This window comes from Poecilia formosa, unplaced genomic scaffold (assembly GCF_000485575.1).
Source record: "Poecilia formosa unplaced genomic scaffold, Poecilia_formosa-5.1.2 Scaffold372, whole genome shotgun sequence".
In the NCBI taxonomy this organism is placed as follows: domain Eukaryota; kingdom Metazoa; phylum Chordata; class Actinopteri; order Cyprinodontiformes; family Poeciliidae; genus Poecilia; species Poecilia formosa.
Genome location: NW_006800311.1, coordinates 380456 through 404800, shown reverse-complemented (window position 1 = coordinate 404800; position 24345 = coordinate 380456). Strand labels below are relative to the sequence as shown.

At 43.4% G+C, this 24345-nt stretch overlaps 1 protein-coding gene across 1 annotated transcript in view; it reads right to left on the bottom strand.

Annotated features, from left to right (window-relative positions):
- Positions 1-595: 595 nt before the first annotated feature.
- The window catches only part of ebf1a (EBF transcription factor 1a), an 84966-nt gene continuing 61216 nt past the window's right edge, over positions 596-24345 (bottom strand). The window contains exons 11-16 of the mRNA XM_007575208.2: positions 15031-15119; positions 10487-10552; positions 8271-8433; positions 6896-7075; positions 2995-3192; positions 596-1484 (exon numbers count right to left, since the gene is read on the bottom strand). Coding sequence (XP_007575270.1) covers positions 1453-1484; positions 2995-3192; positions 6896-7075; positions 8271-8433; positions 10487-10552; positions 15031-15119 — 728 coding nt within the window. The 3' untranslated portion in view covers positions 596-1452. The remainder of the gene's footprint in view (positions 1485-2994; positions 3193-6895; positions 7076-8270; positions 8434-10486; positions 10553-15030; positions 15120-24345) is intronic.

Here is a 24345-nt window from a genome sequence, read left to right as displayed (position 1 = left end):
AACAGATTTTGTTTTTATTAACTTACAAATAATACAAAAATAGACAATGGCATGTTTTGAATGAGAGAAAAACAAAAAAAGGTTTATCAATGCAAAAAAAACAACCAAAAAAAACAGTAAAAAAAAAAATCAATTAAAACAGTCACATTTAAATAGTGGGAGACAACAGTAACAAAGCAAAAGACTGACATGTTCAATTACTTGCATTAAACGTACACAACACAACTAAACGATGGTGAAAGTCAATGTACATACACAGGATAAATACATTATTTATAGAATATTTTACAGGACTCCCCCTTTTCTTTTTTTTCGAATCCAAATCCATGTTTTGCAGATGAGATATTGACAACACAGAAAAGAAAAAAATCTATTGTCTGTACTGAGAAGCTGCCATAAGACGTTTTAATGCTCACATCCCAAACTATAGCTATCGCGAAAGGAAACCAGATGCCAGATTTTTTTTTTTTAAAAAGGAACAAAAGTCAACTTTTATTTAATATATACAAAAATATATCACGCTTTTTTCTGTTGTTTTTCTGTAATTAGTGTGTCGGAGAGCAAATGTAAGTCTTTTTTTTTTTTTTTTTTTTTCTTTTTTTTTTGTTAAATTTGATAATTGCTAGGCTCCTTCAGTAACAGTGCTGGCTGGACGCGCGCATCCTCCGGCTTTTCAAGTCTTTACTAACATCTCCAACCGAAAAGAACAAAAAAGAAAAAAACAAAAAACAAAAGGCAAAATCTTCACCTTTTCCTTCACACGATAAAGCAGAGAAAAAGCATATTGCAAACAGCTCAATCCTCACAGTTTTATCAAAAATTCATACAAACAAACAAAAATGCGGAAGGGAACATAAAACACAGAAGGCGGGTGGGGGCATTTTTAAAGGACAACTCTTTAGATTTGTGAGAGAATTAGCAGCAAATATCGAGGGTGGAATTGGTTCTCTTCTACGATTTTCTTTGCGTTTTGTGTTGCAAAACTTCATGGACGGTGCAGGCCGCAAAACGGCAGGAGTTGGTGGGTGGTGGGGCCGGGGGGATGGGAGGTGTGGTTTCCGTAATCAAACCCAAAGCTTCCAGCCATAAACATCAAGATAAATAAATGCTCTTTTCATGAGGTCAGTGTCACACTGTGGGCAAGCGATCAGTCTCTTTACACTCCATCCGACATGGTGTCAGAGATGCTACACTAATTCGACCAAAAAAAGGGGTGAAAAACCCCAAAAAACTAAAAAAAGAAACATCACAAAGGCTCAATATGTCCCCTTTATCTTCTTTATCTTCCCATTCCGATGAAATCCCATTGGAAAGGCCTGAGTTTTATAGTCCAGCGTCTTATCTTTGCTTCCTTCACTGAAGCTCTGGAGAGCAGCAGAGGCTCGCCAGGCTCCGCTACTGTGCCTTTTCCTCTCAACGCTCTCCCCAAAAATCTCCAGCTTCCCACATCCTCTACATGGGAGGAACAATCATCCCAGGGATTGCTGCTTGGCGAGAGAGAGAGAGAAGAAAAAAAAAAAAAGAAAGGAGAAAAGTGGGGTAAAGGGAGGAAGAAAGGGAGAGAGGGGTCAGTCACATGATTGCTGGGTTTCATCTGTCATCAGAACAGTCGCATAACAGAAAGTCGCTCTGGCATCTGGCGAACAAAGACTTTTTTTTTTTTTGTCCTCATTATCTCTTCATTTCCAGGCCAAGGAATGAAAACATTTCTTTCTCCGCCGAGCCGCTAACTCGGTGTACGTCAACAACGCGGTCTGGCTATTCGCGGGCTCTTCGGAGCTGCTAGCAGCTAATTGTTAGCGGTTAAACCATGTAAGAGAAGTCTGTGTTTCGGAGAGCAACGCAAACATGACGGTGACCACAGAGGTGATGAAATTAAACTTCAAGGAAAAGTAATATTTGAGTTTATCAGTTTGATTCTGACACCTTCCTCTGAGTTCCCTTTCCCCCTTTCTCATTCCCCCCCCACACAGAAGCCATCACAGGAAGGAATTTTTCATACAACATATTGGCTTCGTATTGATTCCCCACTCTCTCCCTTCAATCCACTAATTCCCTGGTTCTTCCATAAGAGTCTCTGGCTTGTTGGGATTAACAGAACTGTGTGTGTGTGTGTGTGTGTGATCAGCATGCAGTGGCCATTGGGTCTCGGGTCACTGTGGTCAGCGCTCATCAACGCCGCCAGAGGAAGCGAGGAAGTGCTTAGCTTGGGGCTCTGATAAAGATTCCCATCCATCATCTCTACCTCCCTCTCTCTCTCTTTCAGGATCTCAACGCTGTACAACATCCTGCCTAGACGAATGGACAGTGAGTGTGCTGGATTCAGTGGAAATGGGAGAAGAGAATGACCTGCAGTGGCATTACAACCTCAACACTCTCCCCTGCCCCTCCCCAGAGAGACACCCGCTGGGGGCACAGGCAGGAAGCAGGAAGCAAAAACAGGAAATACAACACATATGGTGTGGCACAGTCACACTGACAAATCAAGACTTACAAAAACAAAAGCAGGGAAAAAAACAAAACAAATAAAGGCCGTGTGACATGTTGCAAATGACCACCTGAAACGGTTCCGGTCAGAAATTTACACACACTCATCATCTGCATAAATGGCATACGTCATCATTAAAAGCCCCAAGCTCAAGAAATGAGAAGATGTAAGCTTCTGACCAGAAATGTAAGAATGTAGAATACAAAAAAAATATGGAGAGGAAGAAACGAAATAGAAGAATAACATACTTCAGGAGAAGGCCAGGCCCTGCAGAGAGCTGGCTGATGAGTACTTGCTAGAATCCACAAAAGACTGATCTAAAGAGGGGAGGAATAGTAGGAGGTTGCAAGAAAGGCAAAGAGAGGGACATCAAAGGGTAAAGAGGAGAAAGAAAGGGAGGATAAGATGAAGAAGTGTAAGTAAAAGTGAGAACCTGTTATTAGAGATGTACAGTAAAAGTAAAAAGGCAGTTCCTCTCTTGCTAATGGCTTCGCTTGTCAGCTCACCTTGCAGGCTGTTAGCATTAGCGCTGGTGCAGGTGGGAGGAGGTGAGTTCTGGGGCCGAACGACGGGGGCGAAGGCGCTCTTCTGCTTGACGGCGGCGGAGACCATGTTGGCCGGAGAGAAGGAGAAGATGCCGGAGGAGCTGCTGCAGTTGGACGCCAGGCTGGTTGAGGACGCCATGGTCGGGCTGGATGGGACGACTGAGAGAGGAGAAACGGGCAGGAAGGCGTGTTTATGTGGGACCATAGAGGGAGAATGGCAGGGAAGAGCAGACAGAGTTGAAGACAGAAACAGGGGGGTTAGAGAGAAGGCCGAGGGCAGAGGACAGGCAAACGGGATGAACAGAAAGGGACTGGTCAATGGATGATGGCAGGAGGGATAACGTTTTGAACTCAGATCAACTGACTCAGATTGTTTTTACCAGCCTTGTATTTTACTGTGCAGTTACTTGGGTAATGGGACGTTTGTGGTAAACGCGAAAGCAAACAACCTAGAGCTCCCTTCCTTCTCTTCTAATCAGTCTGTTTTGGTGACTCATCCGGGGCTCAAAGGTTGGCGTCTCCTTAACTTCTCTGTAATGTTTTTGGAGCCGTTCACTTTAATATCATGTTTAATCCAGAAGATCTATGAGATTTCCACCCAAATCCAAGAGTCAGTTTGGTTTCAGCAATTACAAAATACAAGAGAATAGCATCTGCTCACTGGAAAAATAGATCGATTGAGACATTTGGTATCTTCACCGCAGTTGGAGCAGAGTTATACTTGCTTTGTTTGGGTTAAGTTCTGCCCCGGTGGCCGTCGCAACATTTCTGGTTGAAAAGTTTTAATTAAATGTTGGGATTTGCATAAGGACAACACATCTAAACACATATGTTTTGTTTTTTTCCCCCCCAACATTCACATTTGTTGAATGTCTTAACTTTAATAATGTAGTGGTTGGTTTTGTTAATGTAACCACATTATAAAACCAATTTTTTATTCTGCTTACTAGCTATTTTTTATTATCTGTTATAAAGCATCTTGCTATCTCTTAAGAAAAATAAATGGAGATCCAAAAAACACAAGTTGACATCACTTGCAGTATTACATAATTGTAATGAAAACAATAGGAGAGTGGAATAACATTGTGGTGTGGCCAAAAAATGCATAAACTGTCATGAATTGGTGAGTAAGAGGTGGTGAGGATGAACGCAGAGACCCAGGTTGTGATGAAGATGATGATGAATTTAATGGTAAATGTGGCTCAAAAAGGTCCAGATCAGGCGGCACGGCAGAGAGTTTAGCACACAGCTAATTACCGGTAGCAACTGATACAATGAGGACTGAAAACGAGAGCTAAATGCTAACCAGGACTATACAGTACAACTGGGGACCAGAGAACGTAAGACGTACGACAGAACTGACTTTAGACGAGGATCCGACAAGAGACAAAGGACACAGGTGGACTTAAATACACGGGAAGGGTAATCAGGAAAACTAGACACAGCTGGGAAGCAACCAACAGGACAGGAACAGGACTAAATACAGAAAACCCCAAAAAATAACTACACAGAAAATATAGAACACAACATAAACCATCCTAAATATAGTTAGAAATATGAATAAGCCTTCATCTGTGTATTTGGTTTCATTTTTAATTTCACAAATCAAACTTTGCTCCTTTATCTGGAGTGGGGACTGGTAAAGATGACCAAAAAGATTTGGTGAGTTGTTTAGATTTTGGTTTTAGAAATGTTTTTCTTTTTCTGACTGATCCTCCAGTAGAGGCGTCATGTACGAGTGATTCATTTCAAGCTCGATGGTGGAGCTCTGACTGCAGCTAGGAGGGACTGCCGTGTGAAGACTGGCCTGCCTGTGAGTGCTTCGGCATCATGTTCAATGAGCAGAGAGAAAAAAAAAATGACAGGTGCTTTTACGTCAGAAAACATTGCTGGGTTTGTCACTCGTTCTTTTGAAAATGTGTCGCTTGAAGGGTTTTAATTATCACATCAAAGTGCCTAAGATGGCAATGCTGCTATGAAGTTCTTAAATAATTAGCAATAGCAAATATTTCATTTGGCGAGAAATTTATTAACAGCTTTTAAAATAAGAAAATCACTTTATAGATCATGTAGTTTATTATGCAAATTAATGAGCTGTCATTCATACAAAGTGTCCAATGTTTCTGAATATAGGTCATCAATGGAAATAAGCTGCTATGTTATTGATCAGAGCGCATTTTATCAGCTGCAAGTTAGCCAAAATTAGCAGTGATACCTTCACTGCGGCTGGTTTAAACCAATGATTCAGACCTCTTTAAACATAAACACTGACTTAAAAAAAATCACCCATTTAAAGTTTAAAAATAATGTAACATATATTTTTATTGGTAAAACAGGAGCCATTAGGAACTCGAATATCTCAGGGCTTCATGTAGTCGTGTAGGTTTAATGGTAGAAAGATATTAGATTCAACAGCAGAGCAGTTTTGAACAAAGCTGCAAAAACGTTCGTGAAACTGGAATTAAACTGAAGCCTTCAGTTGTATTTACAAGAATGCGCAAAAATGAGCAACAAATAAAAAATACCGCCTCCACCTGCCCCATCCATTCATTTCTGCCAGGTTTGTCTTTTGTCTGCTAATACACTAAGAGCATTTTCCCCCTCAGTGACTTTACAATCAGCTGAGTCGTATTTCACCTGCCCTCTGAATCCTGCGTCTGCTTTTATTGTTGTTATTATCCAACACTTAGCTTTTATGGCTCTTCCTGACAAATCCTTTGCAATAAAGTCATAATCCATTTATGAAGGGGCCTAACTAATCAATTAATGAAAATTGGACCTACAAAGGCAGGCCGAGGGGCCATTGATTGAAAGTGTCTGTGTGGGGCCGATGAGCCTGTTAAAATACTTGTTAACACTCAGGAATCAAAGAGCTGAAATGGAATTGCTTCTCTAGCAATTAGTTTATTGATTTAATCAAGGGTCTTTAATGTAGGGGGTGAAAGTGTGTGCACAGAAGTGGGCCGGATATATGTGTGTGTGTGTGTATTTGGAAGGGGGGTGCTAGGTGATATGCTCTCCTGGCCAATAAAGCAGGGATTTGTGTTTGACTCTGCCCTTAAAGAAACAGATGACCCAGCTGAACTGTAATACTTCAGAGTCAACTCTTGATCTCACTTTTGTTTCTCAGTCTGTCTCAAAAACGTATTCTGTTACGTTGGAAATGACTGATTGGGTAGAAACCACAATGAGAATAATAATAACAATAACATCTTGATTCTTAATTTTTAATAAGAAGTGGAAATGATTGAGAATTAAAAGGGGGCAGAAGGTCATGCTGGATATGGAAATATTTTTTTTCTCTTCACTGCTTTCTTTAGTAAATACTTAAAATCGGGCAAGTTTGTCTTTCTGTTGCATTAATGAAGCTTCTTGCGCAACAATTTTGGGAGTCCAGAGGCCTACAAGTAGCTGTACAAACATGGTCACTCTTAATTTTTCTTCAGTTTCTCTTCTGTTTATGTCATACTAAAATACGAGATTTGTTTTCCCATCTCAATGCTAATCTTTCTGCCACAACAATTTTGGGAGTCGGGTTTGGATTTCAACCAGACAACCATTTTGGATTCTTGTTTCTTTCCTTTTCTTTTGCTCCTTTTCTTTTCTTATCTTTATATATTTTTTGTATTGCAGTTTTTTTTGTTTGTTTTTGCTACAGATCTGGGGGCTTATCCAGGATTATTTTTTACCTATGACATTTTCACCGAGACTTAACTAGTTAGCAGTCTAATCATGACCAGGATGGTTTATTTTCATTTTTAAAAATAATTACTGAAGTTTATGCCTCAATAATCTTTTTTTTGGGGGGGAGGTCAGTCTTTTCCCACCTCTGTAGATTGAAAGATGTGATGCATTTACTCACTAGCATAGGGCGAGTTGCCTGCTGATCCATTGAGGAAGTTGGGTGAAGTGCCCAGGGTTGCCATGCCAGAATTAGCGTAGCCATTCATGCTAGTGGAGACAGAGCTGTAGCTGCCCTGCTGAGGAGTGGAGCTGGGGACATAACCATGAGGGGACACACTGCTTGTACTTCTACTGAAACCTATGGACAGGGAGAAAAAAAAAAAGGAAAGACAGAAAGATTTGTGTTAGATGGTAAAGCAGATGGAGGGAAAATAGAGAAAGATTTCATGCAAGCCTGCCAAGTTCTCAACTCCGTACAAGACTGATGGATGCAGCAATATGAGCCAACAAGATTTCTTAAAAAAAGAAAAAAACTCTTACACAACATATGGCAAAGCACGAAAGCAATGAACAGAGTGGAAGAAGAATGATATTAGAGATCCGACAACTGAAACAAGAGGCCTTTAACCCCACTGGCTCCCCTCCAGTTTTAGATGCATTGACAAGGCAATTAACACTGAAGTGCTTCCACAGCCTTGCTGTAATTTATAAAGAATGAAGCCTGTATTTCTGATAGGTTGAAGAGCTCCTTCTCTTGAAGGAGTGAGGACAAGGTGGACAGTGTAGTAAGGAAGACGATAAATAGACTTCTCAGGTTCAACGTGCTGACGCTGGAGGAAAAACAGCTGGAAGTGAAAGTATTTTTCTTTTTTCTCTTTTATTACCGTTGTCTTTTTTTTTTTTTTCTCCAGCGCACTACTCTTCCATAATTAGCATCCATTCTCCCCCATTCTCACCTCACATGATACAAGCTACGGTCTATGATATAGGCAGCTGACCTCCCTTGTTTGCCTCGTAGCTGCAGATGTTTCCAGATGAAGACGGAGGGCAGAAGAAGCTCTTTGGAATTATTGAGACGCGATCCAGAGGCAGGTCCATCCGCTCTCCTCTCGCTCCCCTGATACACGTGATGAATCACCACTGACTGCACCCACATCTCTCTCTGTCAGACAAGGGCCGACCCCAGTCTGATATACACACCCTAAGGGCCCACTCATTTTTCTCTATCGTACTCCATCCATGACTCTCTTTTTCTCCATTCCTCACTCTTTCACAGCCATCCTTTGCTCCTTTCAAGTCCCCCCTCCCCACCCCGTCGTTTCCACTGCCGCCCGCCATCCCCGCTCTCCTTCTCCTGTCCCGCATTTTAAAGGTTTTCTTCGATGCTCCACGCTCTTAAATCAACCCCCCGCTATATTTCCCACATGAAAAATAAAATTTCCATTGCACTACTCATTTTTACTATCCGCCTCAGAAAGAGGAAAATAAATTAGACTCCTGTCACTTTTCCCTCCGTGTCAGGCTTTAACCATTTCTCGCTGCGCTCCGCTCACCCTGATTGGCCGTTTGTGCCACCTCCGACCCGGTGAAGGAGTTTACGGCCATCATGCCGGCGTGAACGGAGCTGCTGCCCAGACTGGCGAGCTGGTTGTGCCCCCGTGGCACTGTCGTGTAGAGGGCCTCTGCGATGTCCGCCGCTCGTTTTAGAATCATCTCCTAACCAGCAGGAAGAAAAACAAACCAGCTCTGGTTACTAATAGGAAAGGAATTAGACAATTATTACAGTGGTAATTAGAAAGTGCGCCCTCTTTTAATTATACAGTCTTAAATCTCAGCGCGTAATAGAAATGAATCAGTTTTTGCCAGTATGTAAAATGTTTATAATCTAATCTCAAATGTAAAAAAAAAAATAAAATAAATCACACATCATCTATTTCAAAAAACCCACAAACTTTACTTTTGACTTTAGAATACTTTGGTATACAGTGAAATAAACCCAAATCATCACACATTCATCACCGTGCTTAAAGGCTAATAAGGGATATTTGTGCTGATATTTTGAGTTTCTACTTCTCTAATCACAGAACCGTCAGTCATACATCAACATTAGTTTTATTTGACCAATGGAAATTCTTCCAGAAGTCTTTTGTTCATTAATATTCAATGTTATTTGTTTAGGCTTGTTGTGATTTTACTGTCATTAGCTCTTGAGTTTCTCTGAGCTTTCTGAGTTTCAAATTGGCAACAGCTTCAAATGTTTTCCCACAAATCCAAGCGAAGCTGCAACATCATATCTAGTTTTTGCCACATGCTTTTGTATTTTAGCTTGATTCTTGTTCATATTTAACGGTCCTTTACGTCAATATGGAATCTGCTGTCTGTTTCTGTCCATGCATTTTAAATCAGCAAAAAATCAGATTGTTTTTATGGAGCCCTCATACGGCATGGCATTTTCAAAGTATCAAAACAAACAAGCAAACAAACAAAAAAAAGACAACCTTTTCACAATTTCATTATATTAGCGCAATAATTTGTCTTTCTTAAAAGCAACAAAAAACATGACTTTTCCTCCCAGTTTTGTAAAGTTCATATTTCATCACTCCTGTCTACCATCTAAAGTTAGTTTTCACTTTACTTCTTCAGCTTTTCTCCTAGTCTGTGATAAAAGAGATGAGATACTCCCATTTGCACCACATCTAGCGTGAGACACCAGTCTTGTTATCACAGTACGATAACAATCTCACTATATCACAGCATTAACGCAAAACACAGCCATCTACTCTTCCATAATTAGCATCCATTCTCCCCCATTCTCACCTCACATGATACAAGCTACGGTCTATGATATAGGCAGCTGACCTCCCTTGTTTGCCTCGTAGCTGCAGATGTTTCCAGATGAAGACGGAGGGCAGAAGAAGCTCTTTGGAATTATTGAAAATGCAAAGCAACAACAATTTCTATTTCTGGTATTGGCATTACAGTTCTAATGCCAATACCTACAATATTTCTTTCACTCTTTGTTTTCTATGCACTGACTTAAGCAAAAATAAGTCAGTGCATATTTTCCACTCCAGTGGAAAAATCCACTAAAGTGTTTGGTGTGGAGAACAATCTGCCTTCCAGCTGCGTAGAAAATGGTAGTTGGTAGTTTAGTCAGGATATATGTGTAGGTAACTAGCCTGCAGTTGTCTGCTTTATAGCATTGGAGTGGCAAGTCGTTCACTCTTAGTAGTCCAGGCCATGACTCTCCATCAGAGAGAGCAAAGAAACAAGTGGGGGAGGGGAGGAGTGGGTTAGCATTTCTCTCTGCTAACCCTAAATCTCTTCGAAACTTTCTTTGGTATCTGATTCACAGGAAATTAAACAAGAGAAACTGTGTGAAAATCAACATTCCTGCAGTTTAAGGTTCTTTTAATGAACCATTAAAGTGAGGAAGGGACCGGCATTTTCTTTGGCTGTATGGAGTAAAGAGTAACGCAGCGCTGCCTTTCCCCCCACTTTCACTCAGCTGGCTGCGGAAGGCAACCAAACCTTTCCATGCTTCCAAGACAAACAAACGAGCCTATCAGGAAATATTTACAGTTGCGGAAAAGATGGGAAGTCATGTCAAGGAAGCTGAACGAGCACCATCCACTTTTATGCTAAAAGTAATTAGATCATATTGTATTTCAATTTTATGCGTAAATAAAAGAATGCCATGAAACCACGACACGCCTCCTTTAGGTTATCGTGAGATTCTTGTGTTTTTGTGTAAGTGTGGTTGTGTCACCTGGTTATTGTGAGGCATCCCGTACAAGGCTTCCACCAGGTCGGCGGCTCTCTTTAAAATCACCTCCTACATGCAAACAAATAGAGAGAGACAGAGAGAAACAGAGAGAGAGAGAGGGGAAGGGGATTGATCAGGAGCGTGACGGCTCAAAGAGTTCAGTCACTTTTATTACGTTTCACTTCTTACATTATGCTGTGAATGCAGAACAGAGTGGCAAAGAGAGGAGGGGGGGGAGAAGCAGACAGAGGCAGGGTGAGGAAGAGAAATGGGCCTATCCCAGCACTTTGTTACCAGCCAGGGCAGTTTGGGAGAGGAGAGGGAAGATACTGTTATCAGTGAATAAAACATGAGCCTATATCTCTCTATCAGTCAACCATCTTCTGCATCTACTTCCCTCCTTTTTTCTTTTTTATTTCTTGTCACTGATGGATCGTGACTCCGGTGCGCATGATCACGCATCAATTTCATTTAACACAACATATCATCAGGTTGACGGCTACACAACCACCCCCAGTCAGTGGCAACACTCTCGTCTCCTGGCCTGTATTAACCCCGGTAATGATCCGAGTGAATGGCCCCCACATCCACTTTGTGTGATAAATGTAGAACATCATTGCTCAGGTGAAAACCGCCGAGCGGAATTTCCCACATCAAACATTTATCCTAACGCAGTGTTACCGCTCCCCCCCCACCACCGCTGCCGCCGCCGACCCCCTCTCTCTTCTCTCCGTCTCTATTCCTTTCCCCTCCCTGAGTGGATGAGTGTGTGACTCCAGGCAGTCGTTATATATGTGTGTGCATGTGATGGAGACACCTACAGCCCTACAAAACCCTTTTTAAAAGTTAATGTGCCGGGGCCAGGATATATGCTGGAGGTGCGACAACCAGAAAATTGCAGCCCCCGCCCTCCCTGCCTCCCTCTAGTTTCTTTCTCTCCCTCTTTCTTTTCCACACACACGCTGTGCGTTATACTCTCCTGAGTGTATCCCTCGCTGTGAACAAGCCCCGAAGCATGTGTGCTCTCTGTTCCGTGACACACCGCCTTTCAATCAGACCTCATATCAAACTCCCCCTCCCCTCCACCCACCACTTCCCCCCACACACACACACGCACACACACACGCATACGCGCAGCCGCACACATGTGGAAGCTGTCGAGCACGCCCGAGACATGACGAGAGGGTCAGCAAAGCAATAAAGATTGTAGAGCGCTGTCCGAGGTGCTAAATTCACTCAATAATGGGAGCGCTGCCTCTGTGTTAACCTCCCATTACTAGCACTATCTTGGGGGGGGAGGCGGGGAGGGGGAGGAGGGGGAGACCAGAGAGGAGGCCTGCTTCAGGTGATTGAGAGATGTAGAGGCCCTAGGAAGGTAAGTGGTTCTTTAGTATGTATGCGCCGCTCTTCGCCTTTCCTTTCTCTCTGCTTTTCCTCCACGCCACACGCCTCCCAGGGATTGCTAGATAGGTAGATGGACGGATGGAGGGGAAAGAGAGGGATGAGGCAGAGGGGAAGAAGAGGGGGGAAATGAGGGAAGTGTGAGGCATTAGGACCCAACCAGATCTGCAGCTGGAGTGTTAACAGTGTTCCGGGAGGACACGTGAGCGCTCGGTCACTTAACGTCTGCGCATTCACCCCCCCACGTCCCCCCCGCGCCCTCCCTTCCCCACCTGTGTCTCCAAACTACTTTCTTTCGTCTCCCTCTTCTATTAATCACTCTCTCGTGGTCCTGCGCCCCGTCTGTGCCCATCAGCCTCTCGTTAGCCGGGGATCTGTCCAGTGGCTAAACGCGATTAGGCCGAGCTCCAGAGTCGTTCTGATAAACAGATAAATGTGGTTAGCTCTGCCGCTGTAAGGGGAGACCATTTCCTGGGCGCAAGGGTCTCTTCCCGTAAAGTCAGGCCCACAGAGACGTCAACAGGAAGGGGAACCTGATCCAGAGCAGAGCCTGGCCCCCGTCTGGAGGGCCGGTCACTCATTAGCAACACCCAGACGCCCACAGCTTCTGCTGAACTCCATGCAGTCCAGCTACCTAGTCGCTCTCACAGTCTGGCTATTACCTACAGCAGAGTGTGCGTGTCTGAACCTGGTTTTTATATTCTTGTGGGGACCTATTTCTGTCTACAATGTGGGGTTGTGGGGACTATTGCTCTTTGTGGGGACATTTTCTTGGTCCCCATGAGGGGAAAAGCTATTTTGGGGTTAAGTTTAGGGCTACGGTGTGAATTGACTTTTGGTTAGGGTTAGGCATGTGATGGGTAAGTATAGGGTAAAAGTTAAGCTGTAGAAAATGAATGGAAGTCAATGTAAAGTCCCCCCAAGATATGAAAACACCACTGCATGTATGTGTGTGTGTGAGGTGTCTGGTTGCTTGCTCCCCTTTTAACATGCTCAGAGTAAGCTTCTTCATCCCTTTACAAACTGACAAAGGAGGTTTGACAAAGAAACCGTGCCTTGAAAAATTACTCACACCTGATACGACATTACTTATACCTATGAAGTTTAAGTGAAATAATACATCCTGGTTTTTCAAAGTAAAAGTTACACTCCTAAATAAAATGTATTGCAATAATTGCTTCTAAGATTCACCTGATTGTGATGCGTTAAACAATGGGACAGTTTAGATCAAAGTATATGAATGACTCAGTTTAAGTCCAAACCTAAAGGCACTTGAGAATTTGTGAAAAAACTTGAAAACTGATCTTTTAAGACCCCGTCTTTTCAATCAGATTGAGTGCAAACTATTGTGCACAAGAATGAACAAACCTTTTAATAGCTTTAATCGGACAAATGTGCAAATTTTCAACTTCTATGAATACTTTGTCGAGACAATGTGACTGTATGTAGATCCAGAAGTTGCCTGCATGTTCCCCTCTCCTGCCCAACTGAGATGATTGAGGCCAACAATTGGGAGAAGTGTGGTCAACAAAGTGTTATTACCTCAATAAAGGCGCAAATCAATAGCTCTGAAATGAACAAGCGGGCCTGCCAGCTACCGCTGTTCATTTAGAAAGGAAAGAGACACCACCAAGTGAGGGAGAACGAGACGGAGTGGGAAGAGGAGACGGATGGATGGATACAAAGACATTTAGAGAGATACGGGGGGTTGATAGGCTAAAGACCCGAATTCAACGGGACAAGTCGCGCATCCACCAGACACTCCGCCAGGATCAGCAAGGAGTTCTTTATCTTCCCTCTTGCATCTACCTGAGCTCTTCATCCCTACCTCCTGGCCACTTCCCTCCACCCGGTGCACATGTGCGCGTGTGGACTTCTTTTAGTGTGCGCTGCTCTTGTGGATGTGTGCTGGAAGTAATAAAGTCCACCCGGGGTTGACTTCGATCCACTGACCCAGCAGGAGGTAGGACTGGACAGCTATGATGGATCACCTAACCTGCTTCTGCCTCAGCCTCCTTTCTTCCCTCTATTCCTCTTTTCCTCCCCTCACCTACCCCTCTTTGCCAGTCTAAATGACCTTACACTCGGTGGAAGAATAAATGGAGCTGCTTTTTGTTTGTTGTTCCTGTTAATTATCTCCGTCTGCGGAAAATCTCCATAAACAGTCCCCGGCAAAAGCATTCAGAGCTGTTTAACTTTTTGCATTTTGTCCTGTTAGAAGTTATTTCCATTTTATATTACAGACTAACACTAAGTGGTTCACAGATGTGAAGTTGAAGGAAAATGGTACATAGTTTTCAAAAAAACAAACAATCAAAATCTTTAAAAAATATGGCATAAGATATGACCTCGACTGAAACACCTTTCTCTGAAATCACAGTTGACATTTTTGCTCACTCTTTAAACTCAGTCAGATTGGTCGCCATTTGACTTAAGTCTGGACTTTGATTGGACCGTTCTAATCACACTTTTTTATTGTGGGGTTGCTGGCTCCTATCTCAAGTGGCCACCAGGCGAGAGGTGATGTTAAATCTCAATTAAGTGGCCAGTTCATCACAGGACAACACTGAGCAATACAGGACAAACAACTACGCACAATGACCAATTGACCCAGCAGTCACATTTTGAACTGAGGGAAGAGTTTGATCACTAATATTCTCAGAATCACTGAGATTTAACAATAGAATTTAAACTGACAATAAATTACAAATTGGTGGGACTTTAAATATCCAAATGTTCCAAAGGGTGGCTTATTAACAGGTGTGAGGGTGAAGTGGTCTGAACAAAAAGCATGCCAAGCTTTTTAAATTTTAGATTTCTGTGCAACCTTAACTCCTCGTGCACAACTGTGTTTTTCTATCACAGAAAATCCCAATAAAATAAAAACTTCAAGGGATAAGAACAGTTATGAAAGGAATTGCTCCATGTCACCTCGTGCATTCTGTAGTCTGTCATGCATGTTCGACTGTCTCCAAAGAACTAACTGCGCGTGAGGACACACCGCCCTTTGCTATTTCTATGAAACTCAAGACGTTTTCAATACATCTCATGTCTTCCAGTTATACCACGTCAAACTCCTGTGGAATCATTTCACTGGGCAAGCAGTGGAAGGACGGTAACACGAGAAGAGTGCAGAGGCGCCGTACCTTGGGTAATCGCTCCTGGTCTCCAGGGTGTCTGGGGATGACCTTCTGTAATCTCTGGAAGCCGTAGTCTATTGTTGGCTCGTTTAGTGCTGAAATAAAAAAAACAAACAAACAAAAAAAAACAAAACAACAATACATAAATAAAGCTTTAAGTCTATGAGTCTTGATAAGAAAAAACACACAAGGTTTAGCCGAGAAACATGACAGGATGCGTCCCGGACACCTGACTTAATCGAGCGAGAACGTGAAACCAAACGTGGCACAAACGTAGGTATTCTCCGCAAGCTCTGGTGTGTGTCTTTGTTAGCCTGTGATGTAATGAATCTCTCTCTGTCTCCTGCTTTGGTGGTTAATAAAAAGACTGTCAGGAATCATGCGGGGGTGAATACATTTGTGTGCATGACTGTCTGTGTGTGTGTGTGTGTGTGTGTGTGTGAATCTTGAGGTCTTGCGTTGATCAGCGACTAATATAAGCAATTACAGAGCTTGGTTCCAATATAACAAAGGCTTGATCGCTCCGGGGAACAAGCTAAACACATGCACACACACTCACACACACACACACACACACACACACACACACACACACAACACACACAGAGTGAGCTCATCCTGACGGCAGGGAGAAAGCACTCTCTCTGCATGCTGTGGTCGTGCAACGGTAATTGAATATGAGAAGATTTACCATGAATATTTAAACATTAGAATAAATACAATGAAGATCTGAGGCATACAGTACAAACACTTCAGAGGAGGACTGCTGCTGGATAAGTGCTCTCTCCACATAATTCATTCCTAATGTACTGTCTCTGCCTTTCTCCCTGTCTCCCTGTGCTTCCGAACAGTCTTAGCTCTCTCCTGAGCCGCCTTGGAAGTCAACGTGAGGTCTTGTCTACTTTTCAGGGGAGCGTCCCTCCCTTCGAGGTTGCTGCGTCTCAGTCGCCCGAGTGCGCTCGGGCTCGTATTTGTGCCAGGAGACAAAGAAAAGCTACTATTATTCGCTGGGAATTGCCTTGGTGCGTTTGTCCCATCCGTCTGTTTTCCCTGTGGGTCGCAGCTTGGATGTTTCCTGAGGGCTGATGCCTCACTCGCCTCACATCTGAGCAGCCAGGCTGACTAGGCGGCCCCAAGAAAAAAAAAAAAAAAAGGCCCCCAGAGGGTATGAGTACAAGCTGTCCTGCTGGACCTCTAGTGATTTCACCATTGCTTCACTCCTATACACGCAACCACACACACACACATACACGTGCACACGCACACACACACACACTCTTGAACCAAAGACAGGAGCCAGAGTAGGTGATGCTCTCCTTTGGCAACACAAACATATTTGGACAGCTCTCCCTGTGGACTGCTCCCAGTAATCCATAAGAGTGAATGAAAGGAAAGGTGAATAGCTAGAAGCAAAGACGCCAGAGGGAAGAAAGAGCAAAAGTCCCGGTGCCAGGGGCAGGCTCAACTTCCCAAGAAGGACGCACATTAGAGGCTGCATGATCCGACGGATGAAACAAAACACAATGACACGATCGCATGCAACAAATACGGCGTGAATTATTGCCGGGGACAAATATTTGACATTACTTCCCCCATTGTCTGATCTCCGCAAAGCCTAAAGGAGGATTTTCCCTGGATTAGGACCCACCAGAGTCGGAGGAGAAAAGAGTGTGTGTGTGGGGGGGGGGATGGTTCCGGCAAAATCCTCTGTTTCGTCTCAAAGGCTTTTGTTTTTATGATGAATTTTTTATCAGTTCTGCTCAATGTGCCAAATGAGCCTCGAGTGAACAATAGCATAAAAAACCCTAGGACATACAGGATACCCCTATTACAAATAAAGACACAATTTTGGTAATTGAGAGAGGAAACTATATTGTCTCTGCTCGTTTTCAAGGGCCATAAACCAGAGGAGGTGTGTGTGTGTGTGTGTGTGTGCGTGTGTGTGTGTGTGTGTGTGTGTGTGTGAGGGCGGGGGAGACGAAGCACTTCGCTAACTACTTTTGCTCCATCTCTTTAGGGATTATTTGTTGCCTTTTTTATGCCCTTACAGGTGCATCTGCATGAATTAGAATATCTTTGAAAAGTTCATTTTTCTCAGGAATCCAGTTCAAAGAGTGGTAGCCTTTTAGTAATTTGTTGCACAGAAAGTGATTCAGATCAAGCTACTATTTCTGTTCATTTTGATGGCCAAAAATTGAATTCCTCAAAATATTTGAAGATCACATAAGGTAAATAAAAATGAGTTTTAATACGTATATTTCATGAAATGCACAGAAAGGGAAAACACTGCTGACTTGACCGTTGTCCAGCCAGCATTTTGTAAGCACCCCTCATAAGGAAGGCATCCCTTAAAAAGGTATTGCTGAAGAAACTAGTTTCACTTTACGCTCTCCTTGAAAATGGTTGGGAAAATGTTCATGTCTTTACTGTAGCAAGCCTTTATTGACATATTCTCCTGAATAACTTCTGATTAAAATCAAAATGTTGCTGTCTACAAGTCTCCTGTAAAACATATCCTTCACAAACTTGAAGTTATTTATCATACGGCCTCCCGCTTTGTGACTTTTCACAGGAAAAAAAAAAAATCACTGGTTTCTTCCTATACCACGAAACTCTCACTAAGAAAACTCCTTCATATGTACAGTAATGACTTAATACCAATAAGAATAGTTGATGTTTAAGTTTCATTTGGTCACTCTTCTTCACTTCCCCCTCTTAAAAATTCTTTGATAAAAATTGCCCAACAAAGCTGCACCTTTTGTTCAGCGGCTTGGTTTTATTATGTGACTATATTTGCTATTTACTTTCGTCTTTTCTGGTGTTAATAGTCTAAAATTTTTCTCTCTTTTGTTGTATAGTATGGTGTAATATTGTTCTTTTCCAGCTCTTTAATGTTAATGAGAATTGGTTCTCAGTCGATCCGGTTGGATAGGTGAAAGATTTCTTTTGTGTTTGTTTTTTTGGACAATGAAATTAATTAACTTTTCAGTGATAATCTTGCAAAGATGAATGTAAGATCTACGTTCAATATCTTACATTTTGCAGCAGAAGTTAGTGCTAGAGGGAAAAAAAAACAACAACTCCTTTGCTTGAAAGAAAAAAAAAAGGAGTGGTGGGCTTCTGCACTCCGGGATTCAAAGCTCCCACTCTCCCATACAGGTATATTTATAATCCTTAGCTGTCGCTCTCCAGAAGAGCAAATCAAAGCCAGTAAAACATAACTGCCATAAATAAATGAATAGATGAGCAACAGCCCTGGACTGGAGGGATTCACCTAGCAATCACCCACATCAGATCAGATCAATGCTCATGGAAATTTCATGAAGCCTAGAATCCACATCGCTTCATATTTCACTATAATAACCCACAGAGCCGCAGGGGGAGTGCGTACGAAGAGGTGAGGGTGGGAAGGGGGGAAGGAAGGGAAGGAAATAAAGCCAGGGTGTTGAGGGGGGAAGTGGGGGGACTGGAGAGGGAGGCATAGAGAGGGTGAATATTGGGTGCGTACGGAGAAGGTGGGAGGATAATTGAGAAATCAGAGCAGTCCAGTCGTCCTGGAAGCTGAAAAGTCAGCGCCCGGTTGCCCCGTCTCCGCGGCTTGTGTCACAGCGCTGTGTGTGCCGGGAGGTGAGTGGGTAGGGTAGTTGCAGGGTTAGGTAATTGGCTCTGAGGCTTGATGTTAACACCTTAACAGGCCCTCAGACGGCGGGGTAAGGAGCTGATCATATCACAACCTTCTGTTTCTCTCCCCCTCCTCCCTCCCCCTCTCTTCGCTCCCTGTCCTTCCCTCCCCTCTGCAGTCTCCCGTGCTCAGGTGTGATCTCATAAGCGCTGCTTGGCGATCGATGCCGCCAGTGGCAGGGGGTTCAATAGCCCTGAATTACAGCTTCATTTCTGCCCCCATCCCCTCCTTCCCTCCCCTCCTTTCCTCCTCCTCACACAGATGAGAGCTGCCCACTAACACCCCCATCCCACCTCCCCCTTTGCCTTCCTTCTCACTCACACACACTCACACACACACATAAGAAACACCCCCACCAACTACTCACAATCCAGATCAATACCTTACAATCTAATTTTTATCCATTTTTCCATAAACCCTGAGATTGCGTTTATTTGCAGAATCCGACAAGCTAAATAAAGCATCGCTTGAACATGTCAGGGAGACTAATGCGTGGCTGGAAATTCATACAGAGAAAACAGATGAGTGGAGCTTTTCGCTCCTAAAGGAAGGGAGAGGCTGAGCCCGACGGGAAGAGAGAGAGAGAGAAAGAGGGGTGGGGTGGGGAGGTGGGAAAAGATGGAGATTCCACAAATCAATGGAGGTGAGGACGCTGCTAGAACGTAAGCCCTAATTATCTGTTGCAAAAAGTGCATGTCGACAGTTAACAATACCTGACAGCTAGGAGCCTCACAGGGAGAATGCAAATTTAAAAAAAAAAAAAAAAAAAAATCCAGATAGAAACTGTGCGCTTGAATTAAGACATAATTATAAAAAAAAGTAAGAAACCTTTCCCTCTGGTGAAGGCTGCTCATTTTCAGCAGGGTATAAAATAATCTACATCCAAATTCATTTACATCATCATCATGGAGCAGATGTTCCCATAATAAGAAGGCAGCATGCTAAAGAGGGAAGACAAGCCACATGGTGCAGAAAATTAATCTCAATCTCAAATAGAGGTGTGAGTTTTGTTGCAGTTAGGCACCAGGAATGTATGCGGCTCCCTCGGCTGGCCCGGTTTCCAGCAGCTGTAAGACTGGGCCGGTTTAATCAACAGCAGGCATCCGCCCAAGCTCAATAAAAGGCAGCATTCACAAATAGGAGCGGGACGAGTAATTGACCACCTCACGGTCGAACCCGGCTTTTATTGCCAGATGACATGTGCGTCGTCAATGCGATGTGGGGGCATCGCGAGTTTATATGTGAATGTGTTTATCTGCGGGATGTTATCTTTAGCCATGCATAAAAAAATAAAAAAATAAATAAAATCCTGCATATTTTCTGCTGAAAAAGTTGCATCGAATTAATCCAAGCTTTCCCTGGTTTGATTACGAAGTGAAACCTTGTATTGACAGCGCTTTGGAAAAGCATTCATGCCACTAGGACCTTTCCGATGTTACAATTACAAGCTTTATTATGCTTCCTTGAACTAGTTAGAGCAGGTCGCCGAGTGACACAGAACATGTTCATTGTAACGTTTTCATAAAATCATTCTCGGATAATACAATTTTAATTGTGCCTTTCAGAATTAGCTGTTTTTGGGGCCTCCTGTCACTTTAAATTCAAGCAAGCTGCTGCTGGCCACGCCCACTCAACATGTACATTTGCACTTCATAGCATATTTTTTTCTTTTTTAAGGTTTTACTGGCTCTAGTGGCCTTTATTTGATAGTTAATTGACAGGAAAGTTGGTAATGAGAGATGGGGAAAGACATGCGGCAAAAGTTGCCAGGCTGTGAATTGAACCTGAGACAGCTGCATCAAGGACTAAGGCCTCCATACATGAGTTGTGCTTAACCCCTGCGCCACCACAGCACAACCTTAATAGCATCTTTGACCCTGAGTCGGATCCAGGAGCAGAAGTGAAGCCTCCAGCACAACAATCAGAAACAGCAAGTTGTTTATGAATTGCAAGCCAACAACAAAACACTTGTTTTTTCCAGCAGCCATTGCAACCGGCACACAGAAAGCTGGGTTCACCTGCGGTTTCTGCTAATTGTGATTGAGAAACGACTCGTTTTCCAGACACCTACAAACATCAACTTCAGCTAAATATTTTACTGTTAAAATTTATGAAAAGGGAAAATGTGGCATATATTTATATTCACCCCTCTTTAATCTGATACCCTTAAATAAAACCCAGTGTAACAAATTGCCTTCAAAAGTCAGGTGGGAACATCTGTTGATAGCACAACTTTTATTTGTGAACTCCATAAATGTGGCCTTAAAAAGTCTTGTTTTCCAAAAGCCACATAGGTAATCACTCAAAGATTGATCTGGTCAGACTAAAGTCAACTGTGTAAACACCATGCCTGCAGGTAAACATGGTGATGGCAGCATCATACTGAGATGAAGCTTTTCCTAAGCAGGCAAATATGATGAGAAAAATGAAGGCGCTGAACTCATGGCAGTTCTTGGAGTAATCCCGTTTAAAGGCTGTAAGAAACTTGAGTCTCAGTCAGAGGTTCACTTTTTATGAAGAGAGCCACCCTAGAAATACACCACAAGTCACAATGGAAAGCATTTTCATGAGGTGGTGTGGCCCAGTCAAATCCTTAACCTAAATTCAGCTGAGAGTCCCTGGTAAAATTTGAAAATCTTGCCACAGTCTCAATATCCAGTGAGAGGAATGTTGTGAAAGAAAAATTAGGGGGATGTATTTCATAAGCATTTCATGCAAATTTCCAATAAAATACAGCAATGTTCACTATTATAAGGAGACAAAATGCGGAAAAGTTCAAGGTCTGCGAATGCTTTCGCAAGGCACTGAGACCTAGCGTTATTTTGGAGTTTGTGAGAGCATCTTCATGCTTGCTTCACACCCCTTGGCATTATCTATGCTTCCCAACAGAACATGCAGTGTTCTAAAATGACAGGCAACTGACTGCCTGAGCTTCCTCTACTCCTAAAACTAATTTAGAGCTCAGAAGGCAGAAGCTCCGCAGAGACGGGGAAAGGATGTCAGCGGCAGCTGGTTTAAATTCTCTTCTTGACTTTTGTCTTTTTTCCTCTCGCTGTCCCCGCTCCTCCTGGCTGCAAGCTGACTGATGTTTCCACCACACCTAATCTGCACTCATTGCTGAAAAACCACCCCTAATGTTTGCGTGGGCGCGCGTGCGTGCGCGTGTGCGAGCGTCACCGGCAGCCCTTAATGTGAGCCAGCAGAGCCTTTTAATATCAGCAGAAGCCGAGGTGGAAGCGGCACACAGACAAGGTTGCATACTGAGGAGGGAGGGGGATTGCCTTTTCAACGACACGGGCGATTCATCAACTCTCCCAATCTGAGGCCGGCATTCCAGCCCTGCACACAAGAACGTGTGGACACGTGGGTCCTGCTGGTGGAGCATTATCGCCTCGTATTGCATGGAGAAAAGAAAAGGGAGCGCTTCCTTGATGAATGTTGCGACGACCCAGTGAAGAGGTGATACTCAAGCCAACATGGAGTTGCATCTGTACCCAGAGGAGGAGGAGGATGTAGATGGAGGCAAGGGGGGGGGCAAGCAATGACCTGATAATAAGAGAGGGGGATTAGGGAGAGCTCTCAGCCCCAGAGGTGGGTAAGGCAGAGGGCAGAGAGTGGAACAGAAGAGGGATAAAGGGATAAAACGACAGAGGAAGAGCAGGGATTGGAAAAAAAAAAACAACAACATTCTTTTATTCTTATCAGTGGATAGCTTAATTGCCTTTGATGATTCTAATTGAAGCTTTTGGAAGTCTAATGACAGAGGAGTCCTCAGAGACGGCAGGAAACACATTACTGTAATAGCTTCTCAGCGATTCTCCTCTGCACCCAAAGTTCCCTCAGTTGTCCCGTCTATCCAGAGCGACAGTCCAATTTTTGTCCAGCTGGTGGCTCTAGCTGCGTGCTGGAGTATCGATAATCATGCAGTGGAAGGTGTGCGGCAAAGAGAAAACACAAAGAAAGGGGTTATGAGGGTAGCATGTTTGCAAAGCAGCAGTAGCAGCAGTATTGGGTATGTGTTGACTTAATTAGGTCTGTGAGCTGCTCGCTTTCCTCTCCTCAGCAGAAGTTGATTAGCAATGCCAGCTGTCCCCAATGTAATTCGGAGCGTGCACACGCGTGCGCGCACATGGAATATACGAGTGCATGCGAGTCTGACGCTGCTGGGCTGCGTTGATGTGTGTTGATGTGTGTTTATGTGTGCGCCGTGGCTGCCAGCTGCCACACGGCGCTGCCAATCCTCTATGATTAGTACCCACTGGCAACTGGGCTCAAACTGGTGCCAAACAGACCCAGGAGGGTAACGTAGCCCACGGTAATCCTCCTCTCTCTCTGTCGTCCGCTTCTCCTCTCCTCCTTCTCTCGCATCAATTTTTTTTTTTTTTTTTTTTGTTTCTCTCACCCCGTCGACCATTTCTGGCTCTCGCTCGCGACGCTAAACGAGAACAGGCTCCTTCTCCCCCTCGCGGGAAGTGGAACAATACAGAAGCTTGGGAGAGAGAAAGGTACAAATACCCGCTGAGGATGCGCAGCAGTGGCTAAAAAGGAAGTGTGAGAAAAAAAAAAAAAAAGTCAGGCTGGGATCTGTGCCTCGCCACGGTTGACTGTGCCCTTGTGAAGATGTTGTTGCTTGGCAAGCAGCTCTGTGGCGTCCGTGCTAGGCTCCAGGCGGATAACCTTGCAGCCTCTCACCTGTTGAGAGTCCTCTGTGCACCTCTGTGGCGGCCAAGAGGGTGGCGAGAGCGAGCAAAATGAGGGAGAAAGATGAATTCGCTCAATGTTTTTCGAAAAACTGAACGTGACGTTGTGATTGGACTGAAGATGGCGAGAAGAATGCAGGATTTGTCCGTTTTGGAGATGGACCAAGGAACTTGCTGTTGATCAAAAACCGGTGACCGGCTGGTCAATGCCCAAAAATCTGATGTCTATGATTCAGTGAATAGAGCGTATGTGCCAGGTTGCACTTCTGAGAAGCACACTCTTTAATATGAATGCTGACACAGAGGTTTGACAGTGTTTTCACTGTCATTGAGCTGTTTAAAAAAAAGCCAGTCAAAGAACAGAGATGAAAAAGGAAACCTAATCTTCTACGGGATATATAGACACAAGTCTATAGATTTGTAAATGTTATTACACTCTTTTGGAAGTTGAGGCAATAATCTACGTTTTCTAGAAAATAAACACTTAAGATCCTTATTTAGTAATGGTCCGATGCTAACTGCAGTAACCCCTAATATGAGCCGATAAAGACAGTTTAAAATGTCAACGCCATAAATCATTTGCCTTTGTTTTAAAACAATAGTAAACCCCCCCACTTTTTTTTTTTTTTTTTTACAATGGCGGCTCTTTCACACACTTTGTCGCCTCCACACTAGATTTATGGGAGGAGGGCTAGAGAAAAAAAAAAACCCTCTTTTAAACGCCTATATTGTAATTCTTAAAGACAAGTATCTGCAAAAAGAAAAAAATAAACTGTACAGAAGGGTCAAAGCTTTAAAAGAAAAAAGAGATCGGAAATTGGTCACAAAATTGTGATTGGATAATCTCTGGCATTTATGAGTCCCACATGACTGGTGCACCAAAAGGCCGAAGGCGCACACAGACACTCCTGTATGCACTTCCTGTATACCCACACAGCT